Below are 12,447 nucleotides of genomic sequence, written 5' to 3'. Positions count from 1 at the left end.
ATGAACCCTTAACGACACAAATCACCACCCAACTCATTCAAGTATCAAAATGCAATTCCTACACCACCCTATCTAACACCTACTTCTCTAATTCCTCATATATTTATTTTATTTTTTTGTTACATTTGTACCCCGCTCTTTCCCACTCATGGCAGGCTCAGTGCGGCTTACATGGGGCAATGGAGGGTTAAGTGACTTGCCCAGAGTCACAAGGAGCTGCCTGTGCCTGCAGTGGGAATCGAACCCAGTTCCCCAGGACCAAAGTCCACCACCCTAACCACTAGGCCACTCCTCCACTAGCAACATTCCATGTAGAAGCCTGCCCTTGCAGCTGCGCAGGCTTCTGCTTCTGTGAGTCTGACGTGCAGGACGTCAGACTCACAGAAGCAGAAGCCTGCGCGGCCACACTGGTGATCTGCAAGGGCCAGCTTCTACATGGAATGTTGCTAGTGGAATAGCAACATTAACATTCCATGTAGAATCTCAAATAGTAGCAACATTCCATGTAGAATCTCCAATAGTAGCAACATTCCATGTAGAATCTGAAATAGGGAAAGGGAACTGGGACTTGATATGCTGCCTTTCTGTGGGGTTTACATAGTATATACAGGTACTTCTATTGTACCTGGGGCAATGGAGGGTTAAGTGACTTGCCCAGAGTCACAAGGAGCTGCCTGTGCCTGAAGTGGGAATCGAACTCAGTTCCTCAGTTCCCCAGGACCAAAGTCCACCACCCTAACCACTAGGCCACTCCTCCACTTGTATAATTCTGTACAAGATCCTGTCATGACTATGTCATAACTACACTCTGTAAGCCACATTGAGCCTGCAAATAGGTGGGATAATGTGGGAGTACAAATGTAATAAATAATAATAATATGTATGTGAAATATGTACCAGTGTTTCCAAGTCCTTTCAAGCCAAGGCACATGTGCATGCTTACAAATGTTGTGCAGTGTGCCACTCTCCATGGGTTAGACAGTGGAGACACAGGAGAGGACTATGGCCAAAAGAGAAACTGAGGAAGCTCTTAAAGCCCTAACAGAAGCTGGAATGACTCAGAGGAGGTTTAAGAGAGGGAAAGAGTAGAATGTGCTGTGTATAATGTGTGTACTGTACAAAGCAGTGCTCTGCTAACTATGTCCTACTTATTACTTCCTATGCTCCGGGGCAGAGACGTGTGACTACACATGCTCAGAGTGAAAGAGAAACTCCTGCATGCTAAAGAGCCATCACTGGTGTGTCTCTTATTACTGGAGAAATAAGCTCCTGGATTCCCAACCACCATATAATTTGCACAGTTACATTTTGAACTAGTTGTAGATCATGCAAACCCTTCTTTGGAAATTTCCCCTCCCCCCCCCCCAAAAAAAAATATTACTATAAATCCAGTTTGAGAACTGATTGCAGAGTATAACAAGTGAGCAAACCTCCACCCCCCTTTTATTCTCAACTGGCAAAGATAATAAACCCAGCCCCCGAGATTTGGGACTGAAATGACAGATAACCATCTAACTAGACACTTAGATGCTGTACTTGGTCTTGGACTGTCAACTCCATCTCACACTCGGATTTCAAGGATGTCTTACGCGCCCACAGAGTGTCCGTTTTCAGCAGAGTCAGTTGCAGTTTATTTGAGAATATCCACTTTTTCACTCATTCCAGACTTATACACAATTTCTGTATTCCATGCCCAAAGGCACCCGAAACTGAATATTATCTGTATATATAATGTACTTAACCCAAACTACTTGAATATGTCTTCTATAGGTGTTAAGAAAAGATTAAACAGCAAAAGCGCTCCCTGTGGCATCCCATACAGAACAAGGTGGTCCTGTAACACCCAGTCACCTACTAATATTGCTTGAAGTCTCTTTTGAAGGAATGAAGATATTACAGCACCACTGTGCCTGAAGAATTTAAGATAATACAGCACCACTCTGCCCAATATTTCAATCAGCTGAACAGAAGATATCACAGTCCACTATGGGGCTCATTTTCGAAAGAGAAAATGTATAAAAAGTGGCATAAAACAGCATTTGGATGTTTTGCTTGCCAAAACATTCAAATTGCTATTTTCGAAACCTGTTTTACAGATGTTTATCTGTGCAGTGCATCCAAAGCACAAGGGGGTGTGTTGGGGGGCAGGATTAGGGCATTTCTAACACTTGAATGTTTTCCTGCCATAATGGAACAAAATCAAAACCTCCAGGGCTGCAATTTAAATATTTTGGTCTAGACCTGTTTTTATCATGACTAAGTCATAAAAAGGTGCCCTAAATGACCACTGGAAGGATTAAGACATGACCCCCCTCCCACTCCCCAAAGATGTGAAAGAAACAGTACATATCAGCCTCTATGGCAGCTTCAGATGTTATAGCTGGTCCTACTGGAGTAGCAAGCAGGTCCCTGGAGTAACGTAGTAGTCGGTGCAGTGCACTGTAGAGGAGACCCACGCCCATATTCCACTCTATTATTCTTGTGGTAGAAAGTGTGAGCTCTCCAGAATTCACCAAAAACCTACTTTCGATGTAGCATCCCACCTTTATTTACTTCATCTTAGAATTCCCTAATACATTCAGCAGATAAAAATCTTTCCCAGCTTATAACAATTTTTGCATTAAAAATTTGCCATTTCCTCACAATCTCACACCTATGTGATGTTCCCTGTAATGGATTCATGAAAGCGGATGACACATTATACCAGGGGCGTATCTGAAAGTCGGCGGTAGCGGGGGCCGAAGCCAGAGTGAGGGGGCACATTATAGCCCCCCCGCCGCCATTTCTGACCCCCCCCCCCCCGCCACCGTGGGTACCTTTGCTGGTGGGGGACCCCAACCCCCACCAGCCGAGGTCCGCGTCCTCCTGCCGCTGCGAGGTTTTTTAAGTTCTTCATCGGGATTCGTCCTCCGTCACTCTGTGCTGCTGTTCAAAGAAGCTGCTAGCTGAATGCAGTTTCGGACTGAGTCTGACGTCGCTGCTGCACGTTGTACATGAGTCTGACGTCCTGCACGTACAACGTGCAGCAGCGACGTCAGACTCAGTCCGAAACTGTATTCAGCTAGCAGCTTCTTTGAACAGCAGCACAGAGTGACGGAGGACGAATCCCGATGAAGAACTTAAAAAACCTCGCAGCGGCAGGAGGAAGCGGACCTCGGCTGGTGGGGGTTGGGGTCCCCCGCCAGCAAAGGTACCCACGGCGGCAGTAGGGGGTCCAGGGCGAAATCTGCGGGGGCCCAGGCCCCTGTGGCCCCACGCAGATACGCCCCTGCATTATACACTTCTGTAGACTGGTTAAATATAATTGTTCAGCTTTTAAAATAGAATAGAGTTATGGTCTATAGAATAGTTGTTCAGCCTTTCTTCCCTATACCTGGCTTGGTAATCTCACTTAGGCGGTCTTTTACAAAGGCATAGAAGTGTTTTTAGCACATGCTAAAAAATGTTAGCACGCCTTTGTAAAAGGCCTACTTAGTAATCTTTCCCGGTCTTCCTCCAAATTCACTCACTCCACCACAACTAGCTTTTCCAGTTGTCCTCTTGGTTTTTCTTTGAACCAGGGGAACCTATACTGGATCTAACAATAACCAGTTTTTTTTTTCAGAATTAGTTCTTGAATAAGAGAATCCAACTTGTCATTTCATATTTCCAAAAGCTCATCTCCCTGGTTAGTACAGTGGCCTGAGAACCAGGGAACAGGGTTTGATTCCCACTGTAGCTCCTTCTGACTCTGGGCTAGTCATTTAACCCTCTATTGCCTCAGGTACAAAATAGATACCTGTTTAAAATATGGAACCTCTCCCATCCCCAAGGATTTATTAAACAAATCTTTAAGAGGACTCGCCAGAACCTCTATGAGCTCCCTCAGTATCCTGGGATGGATCCCGTCCAGTTCCATGGCTTTGTCCACTTTCAGATTTTCAAGTTGTTCATAAATGCCCTCTTCTGAGAATGGTGCTATATTCACTCCATGCTCATACGTACCTTTGCCAGCCAATCATGGTCCTTCTCCCAGATTTTCTTCTGTGAGCACAGAAGTATTTGTTTAGCACTTTTGCTTTTCCCTTATCATTCTCAACATAATGATTCACAGAATCTATCAGTCTCACAGTTCCATTTTTTTAGCCTTCCTCCTTTCGCTAATATACCTGAAAAATTCTTGTCTCCCCTCCTTACATTTCTAGCTGCTTGCGCTTTAGCTAGACATGTTTCTTTTAGCTTCTTTCAGTTTCATCCAGTATTCCTCTCTGTGTTCCTCCTCTTGAGTTTTTCTGTATTTCTTGAACACCAAGAGGCATATTTTCAAAGCACTTTGGGAGGCTAAGTTCCATAGGTTTCTATGGAACTTTGGGAGGCTAAGTGCTTTGAAAATACGCCTCCAACTCTTTTGCCTTTATTTTCTCATCCACTTGCTTGGAGAACCATATTGGTTTCCTTTTTCCTGTTAAAAAATTTTTTTTTTAATTTACTATCTCCTCACATAAAGGTCAGTAGCCTTATTTATATCTCCTTTCAGCCTTTCTACTTCTTGTATGTCCTCCCAGCTAATCAGCTCTTTCTTCAGGTACTCTCCCATTTTACGAGTCAGCGTGTTTGAACATTACTCACATGTGAGAATAAGTGGCCTGCTGTTCTTGGAGAATACCTGCTACAGATAAATATCTTCGCTTTATGGTAGACTATAGACTGCAGTATTAAGCTGTTTATATTGATAGACAGTGGGACATCCAGTTTCACGATCTAAAAGCACTGCATGTTAAAACAGCCAACTTACCACCTTACCCTAACTCTTGAATCCTCCAGGTTATTAGTTGCATGCTAGACCACAAGGCATCTTTTTCATCACACATCCAAAATTAGTCACACAACACACATCAATATTATTTTCCACAGTCGTATCTGAAATCAACTGCTCCTCCTTATTCATAGAATGCACATTCACCAGGGTAATTCTTATATCTACCCTCCTTCCAAGCTTCTCCATTGAGCCCCATGGGAACAGGGTGGGTGGTTTATTTTTTTTTTCCTTTTCTCCTCATCTAAGACAGTCCATCCAGACTGTGCTGCTTCCAGGACCTCACAATCTGGATCTGGCTGACTGCATCATTCCTCCCTCCACCCCCCAAACTCAGCTCCATAATTAAAACCAACCACCCCCACACATAGCTCTAAAAGTTCCATAAAACGTCAAGAGGCACTATAATAGTTCCTTTAAAACATCAAAGAATAAGAGGCAGTGTTCCATTGTGGATTGGTAAAGAGCTAAAAAGATAGGAAACGGAGAGTAGGAGTGAATGGTCATTTCTGTTGACAGAAAAAGGTCCATATTGGAGTGTCCAAGGTATCTGTACTGAGACATGTGCTTTTAAAAAATTCTATCTAATCAAGCACAAATCACAATAAACAACCATCAGTGTTGAATTAAAAAAATATGAAACAGGTGCTGAGTGACTGAAATATCTCTTGAAATAATGTAAATATAGATGAGGTCAACATGGCATATGCTCAGGCAGTTGAATTTGTTTGAATCTATTTTTTTCCCCTTCAATTTCAGATCAAGGTGCTGGATAACTCTGCAGGCATCTTTCATTTCATGCAGGCCTTGGCACTTCTTATGTGTCCTGTTAAGTAAGTGGAGAACAGAGACCCGTAATTATTAATTTTGTAATCCCTTTTATGTGCATTTACATATTTTATACATTTATTTCATATTTTATTATGGTTTTCTGGCTTCTCATTTTAGAACCTTCTAATGCTATCTTTTATACTAGTTGTGAGGTACATCTATTTGTTTAGGGCCGATATTCAGTTGGTGGCTATCAGCATTTTACTGACCACCTGCGGCATTATCCCTGGACATTCATTGACTGGCCCTGTTTAGGCTCCGGCATGAAATTTCCAGGTATATGGCGCTAGCAAAAACATAGCTAGTTAAGTGTGATATTGAACACTTAACTGGCTATGGCAAATCACATAAAAATAGAACTGACTTTTATGTGGTCCTATTTATGCTGTTTCTTTGGCCAGTTAAGTGCTGAATATCGCACTTAACTTGCCAGTTGCTGACTTCGCCCCCGAATGCTCTCAAAATAGCCGGTTTCACGTTGGGCTAACTGTACGTTTTCAGTAGCACTGTGCTGTTAAGTGCTATTGAATATGACTGGTTAGCCCTGAACAAGCAATTTAACCAGCCAAGAGCCATATTTGGTTGGTTGAATCGCTTTGAATATCAACCCTTTATTTGTCAGGGTTTTATAGGTTTGGCAATAAGCCAATAATAGGCTTTTCTCAAGAAACTAAAGACTTTATGTGCTAAGGCCGTTCTTATTAGTTGAAAACTTTAAGCTGAAGTGATTAGTAAATGTTGACAGTTGCTGGTTATTTGGAGTTATGTCATATTAGTATTTGCGCAAACCAGGACTCAAGCCACCAAAAATATAGATACTCAATGTCACAGCTTACACACGTGTCAACTTATACATCTAGTATATTAATAGAGTACCCTCAGATATAGTCCACTATTGATGCAGACAATAATGCTGCTATAAAGTGGTATAGCACTTCTTTCATCGAGTAACCCGATGAAAGAAGTGCTATACCACTTTATAGCAGCATTATTGTCTGCATCAATAGTGGACTATATCTGAGGGTACTCTATTAATATACTAGATGTATAAGTTGACACGTGTGTAAGCTGTGACATTGAGTATCTATATTTTTGGTGGCTTGAGTCCTGGTTTGCGCATTTTCCATTGGATGTTACCAGAGACATTGATATTGTTCATTCGTTTTATATTAGTATTTGTATACATAGAATGTTATGGCAGTTCGGGGATACTAAGGAGGTAGAGGGTATCAAACAGAAATGGGAACGAGATGTGGGGAGACGGCTGGACACGTGGGACTTTAGGGCATCTATTAAGAACATACTCAAGCTCACCAGTAGTGCTATTTATAGGGAGTGTATCTCTCACAGGATCAGCTTTTACCGGGCGGGAGGTAAGGCGTCCCCAGAGTGCCCAAAATGTAAAACAGCAGTTAACACTTTCTTTCATGCTTTTTGGGAATGTGTGGTGATCAGACAGTTTTGGCGTCAGATTACAAACTATTTATCAGTAATTCTGTCCAGAAGAGTGGTAGAGTCCCCATTGCAATTAGTATTGGACTGCCCAGGTGCCCCATGTGGTCCTGGAGAGGCACAGGGATTGTTGGTGCGTAAATTATGTCTGTTGGCGAGGAAATGTATCCTGCAGACTTGGACCTCTGATGCCCCACTGGAGTTTTGGCACTGGCGTAACATGGTGCATCAGTTGCTGTCCTGGGAAGCCAGAGAAGCAAAAAACTCTTTTAAACGTAGGAAAGGTTTGCTGAAATTGTGGAACCCTTATCTGGCCTCATTGTCGACTAGAGGTAGAAGTCTTATTCTGAATAGATTGAATGTTCAGTGAGTGGGTATGGTGGGGGTGGGGGGAGTAATAAGCTCTCACCAGTTCAATGGAGATCTTTTACCAAAGGGGGATCAGTGTTGGTGGATGTTTGGCATCTATCTACTTATGACATATGTGCGTTGAATGTGAAATGTGTGGATTCTCAATAAATATTGATCAGATAACGAAGTAGGGCAGAGGTAGTGGGGAGAGGGGGGGAGGGTGTTTGCAGGGGAGAAAAAGTTAAACTATAGGATACTGATTCGGTTAGGTCGTTTATAAGTAGCATGTTGGGATACTGACAATGTACGGTTGTTTGGCTTGTAATGTTCAACATGTTGAAATACCAATAAAATCATTTTCAAATATATTAGTATTTGCAACATCCCAATGATTTACTGGTGTCTTAGGGTTGTAATTTTCATTAAATCTTAGATAAAGGCAAATGTATAATGTATACGATGATTAGTGTATTGTATACCATCTTACTGAATGAAATTCATTCAGAATGGTTTATACTTTATAAAAGACTGTCACAGAAAGCATAAACAAATAAACAGAGGGAGGGCTCAATAATTAATCAAAACCCTATGTCACAGCATGGCTAGCTGTCAGACTTGGGCCCTTAATCTATAGCCACACAGAGGGTAAAAAGTAAAACAAGGCACTTTATTCATGTACAGAGAAGTGGTACTTGTTCTTTTTACAGGTGAGGAAAGGGGAATGGGAATGGGACTTGATATACCACTTTTCTGTGGTTTTTGCAACTACATTCAAAGCGATTTATATAGTGTATACAGGTACTTATTTGTACCTGGGGCAATGGAGGGTTAAGTGACTTGGCCAGAGTCACAAGGAGCTGCAGTGGGAATCGAACCCAGTTCCCCAGGATCAAAGTTTGCTGCACTAATCACTAGGCTAATCCTCCACTCCTTAGTAAGAAATAAGCAAACAGCAAAAAAAAAAAAAAACAGTCTTTGTTCTCAGGAATTATTCCTGTGGCCTGGTCCTGCAAATCCACAGCATGCACTAGTTTGTTTCTCAAAACATAAACAGCTGATCTCTGGCCTGGAGTCCCAGAGTTAAATTTCTGTGCTTCAGTATTCAAACAGTCGGGCCTATCCTAGCCCTAAAGCCCAAAGTACACTTATCAGCAGGGTTCCAAGATAAACTTGACCTACCTTAATGGAGCTTCTGCAGCTTACACTTCTGTAGCGGAGGCATAGGGTGGAGGACTTCTCTCTTCATGACCTCCCTCTTCTGTCCTTCCAGAGATCTCCTAACTGAGCCCCACTCTCTTGACTCGGCAAACTTCCTAAGCTATTCCTTGCCAGCCTCACAGTCCCTTCTGTTCCCATCCATTCTGGCAATTAATCTCCTCCATCCCCACCCATACCCACAGGGGTCGACCCTATTACTTACTGTCTTGCAGTCCTCTGTTTCCTCCTGACCCTAACAGCCTCCCATGGTTTTTTGGGCAGTATTCACTATTCAGCCAATGAGAGTTACAAGCAGGGCTTTTTTTGAGGGGGTAGTACCGACACCTTTTCTATTGTCTGCTAAAATTGACCCATGGTCTCCAAGTTTTAATGAAAGAGCTCAGGCTCTACACAACAATTCTGCCTTATCATAGGTTCTGTTACTGGTTGCAGGGGGCCTGGCTATTGTGGGGTGGGTCCCTCAGTGATCACTCCCACCCCTGAAGGGTGGCCTGCCATTTGAGTACCGGCACCTTTTTCGCTAGAAAATATGCACTGGTTACAAGCCTCATTGTGGTGCTCTAGTTGCTTCTCTCAGTGCATTCAGTACCTCATTCTGGTGTCACCATATATTTTGACTACACTCTTGTGAGAATTCCTGGGCAATTTCTTCCAATCCCATGAGATTCCAGTGATACGCATTTCCATGTAACTTTCTAGTCTTCGGTCTTCTCCTGCTTATTAAAAATAAAAAATAAATTGAAATACTGTTCAGTCACATTGACAAGTTGCTTGCCATGGCAGACATGGTCAGTGGCTTCAAAACGTGCTCTGTAGATGGAAAATATTTGTTATGAACACCTGTTTATTGAAGTTGCTTATTTATAATGGGTTTTTCTATAGACATAAAAACATAAGAATAGCCATACTGACCAATGGTCCATCTATCTCAGTATTCTGCTTCCAACAGTAGACAATAGAGAACACAAGTACCTGGAAGAATCCCAAATAGTAGTAAGATTCCATGCTACCGATCCCAGGGCAAGCAATGGTTTCCCCCATGTCCTATCTCGATAGCAGACTATGGACTTCCCTCCAGGAACTCGTCGAAACCTTTTTTTTTAAACCCAGATATGCTAACCACTGTAACCTCATCCTCTGGCAATGAGTTCCAGAGTGTAACTATTCGCTGAGCAAGTGTGTCTGATTTATGTGATGACACCAATACAGATCATGCTATCACAGCCCAGGAATGTCCAAAGTCTTTGTGAACGTGGGCAGGAATTTCTGTATTCAGTTGCCTCACAGGTCCTCAGTCTGTTGACAAGCTTGAGTAAACTCCTCAGACTGGTGGGTAGGTTTGTGTATTTGATTTATCCTGCTGTCTATGGAGAGCCCACTCAGGCTGTTGACAAGCTTGAATGGTGGGAGGGTTTGTGTATTTGATTTATCCTGCTGTCTGTGGAGAACCCCATATTTCTGGTAAGCAGCCTCACTTTCTCTATTGCTAAGTAGGATGAAATTGGCCACACCAAAGGGGAATCCCAAACTGAGGGTCATTTGGGATGACCTAGAGAAGAAGGGAGAAGTAATTATGAACTGAAAGTCCTTGTAGAGAATTACTTGACCAAAAGCATTGTCTCTTCAAGATATCTTGTCCAGATCATAGTGTGATGTGAAGGTGTTTCATCCGACAACCAGGTTGCAGCTATACAGATTTCCTGTATTGTAACTGAATGCAGGTGAACGACTGATGAAGTCATGGCCCTTACCTAATGCACCTTCACTTTTGTTGTGAAGGGCAAGGCCAGCTATGTGGTAGCAATGGACTATAAGGTCCACTAGTGAAATTGTAGAGAGAACTTCTGGATACCACTGTACCTAGTTTGTTCAAGGCAAGGAGCACAAATGTAGGTGTAAATTGGCAATGTTGGGTCCTTTCTAGAAAGTAAGCTTTAGGTCATTAGCATTCTGAAAGAAGCTGGAAAATACTGTGGACTGAGCTGATGGGGGAAACCAAACTACCTTTGCCAGAAATATAGAGTGCATTTGGAAATTTTGGATTTATGGTGATACGAGACTAGCACTTGTAGTTCACTTATTTTGCATTCCAATGTACTGGCTACTAGAAATAGAGCTTTCTATATAAGGAACTTTAGCTTTTTTCATCCTTCATTTCATAGCTTCTTTTAAATTGAAAGAAGCCACCGCCTGTGCATTTACTGTATACTACGGGAAGTATTTAAGTGTATCTACTCCCCTCTCCTACCTTTGTTCTTAAGAATAAATATTGATCATTAAGTGTATCTCCTTATGCTTTATGATGAAGACCACTCAGCATTTTAGAAGCAGCTCTTTGAACAATGGGTGGCGGTAAGGGCTCTCCCCTGAAATCGCTGCCTGGCAAGTGCTTTACTTGCTGCCTGGCCATTTCCTGTAGGAAAGCGAAACTTTCCTTTTACCAGCTGTGGTAAAAGGGGGCCTTGGTGCGCATATAAAATACATACCGACTCCAGCATTGGCCCCCTTTTGCCGCAGCTTGGTAAAAGGGGCCCCCACTGCACCTGAATGCAAGTTGGCCTTGAATTAATCGAGTTAAATCCAAATCCCTTTAGTGATGGGTTTGTGATATTGCTTCAGCTCTCAAGTGGAAATTGTGAGAAATGACTGAGGAAATTTTATAATTGTTTTGTATATTAAAACATAATTTATGACTGAACTATTTACATAGGAGCTGGAACCTATAGAGTAGTATATGTAAATATTCTGTTCGCAATGCTTGCAATCTTGGGGATTACTTTCTAGGATACAAGGAATCCAATTTCTGTAGTGACTAGAAGCCTAAAATAAATTATTCTGAAGTAGAGGTGGAGTAAGGACCAAGGAGTAAGAAAGTGTGATTTAAATTTTTATTTTTTTTTACTATCTATTTAAAAGTTTTTGAGTGAAACTTCCCACCTATCTTTGACTGTTTTTGTTCTTACTGTTATATTGCATGTCTCTTTGTGATGAATGTAGCATTAGACTGTGAAAGATATTTCTTGAATATATAAGATGATTTGTTCTTTCCTCAGAAATCGAGCTGACTTCATGTGCCATATGAAGCCCAATGAAAGGAAACGTTCCTCCTCAGAGAAAGAGTCTGGGAACTGGACGTTGGTAGACGAGGGAGGGGAAGAGGTATGGTTTGACTTCATAAATTACATGGTTATCTTGGAAGAAGACTGGAGGCCTATCATACCCATATTTCTTTCAGTTGTATAAAATCCCTTACTGTCTAGTAATCTAGACAAAAGCCTGAAGAAGCTGCGTATCTCTAGAGCAGTCTGAAGGTCAGTGAAAATAAATTTCATCTTGATCCTATATATGATTCTGTCTTAAGTCACCAGATCAGCACATTTCCCTGGAGCCTAACTATATCCAAATACGCACCAGCAGTGGCGTACCAAGGGGGGGCGGTGGGGGCGGCCCGCCACGGGTGCACACCGCTGGGGGGGGGGTGTTGGGGGGGGGTGCACCCTGGGGTGGGTGTCATTTCGCCGGAGGGGGTGGGGAAGGTGTCATTTAGCGTGGGGGGGGGGGGCGCATCGGCGCTCTGCCCCGGGTGCCATCCAGGCCAGGAACGCCACTGCGCACCAGACTTCTTTTTCTTCAAAGCCTGGTTCAGCTTTCTTTGGGGCCTGTTTATTGTGTGCCAAGGTTTGCTGTTTACCACACATTAATTTTGACGATTACCGTTAATTTCCCGTTCAGTTAATACAGAGAAAATGTAACGACTGTGTGTTAACTACAGTATATTGCAGGTAATGTGAGGTGTGTAG

At 42.6% G+C, this 12,447-nt stretch overlaps 1 protein-coding gene across 1 annotated transcript in view; it reads left to right on the top strand.

The window, feature by feature from the left end:
* Positions 1-12,447, top strand: part of EPG5 (ectopic P-granules autophagy protein 5 homolog) — a 231,820-nt gene that overhangs the window by 18,500 nt on the left and 200,873 nt on the right. The window contains exons 6-7 of the mRNA XM_030192892.1: positions 5,555-5,628; positions 11,701-11,806. Coding sequence (XP_030048752.1) covers positions 5,555-5,628; positions 11,701-11,806 — 180 coding nt within the window. The remainder of the gene's footprint in view (positions 1-5,554; positions 5,629-11,700; positions 11,807-12,447) is intronic.

The sequence above is a fragment of the Microcaecilia unicolor genome, chromosome 2, assembly GCF_901765095.1.
Source record: "Microcaecilia unicolor chromosome 2, aMicUni1.1, whole genome shotgun sequence".
Taxonomy (NCBI): domain Eukaryota; kingdom Metazoa; phylum Chordata; class Amphibia; order Gymnophiona; family Siphonopidae; genus Microcaecilia; species Microcaecilia unicolor.
The sequence above is the reverse complement of the archived record's forward strand: the minus strand, read 5'-3'. Positions and strand labels throughout refer to the sequence as shown.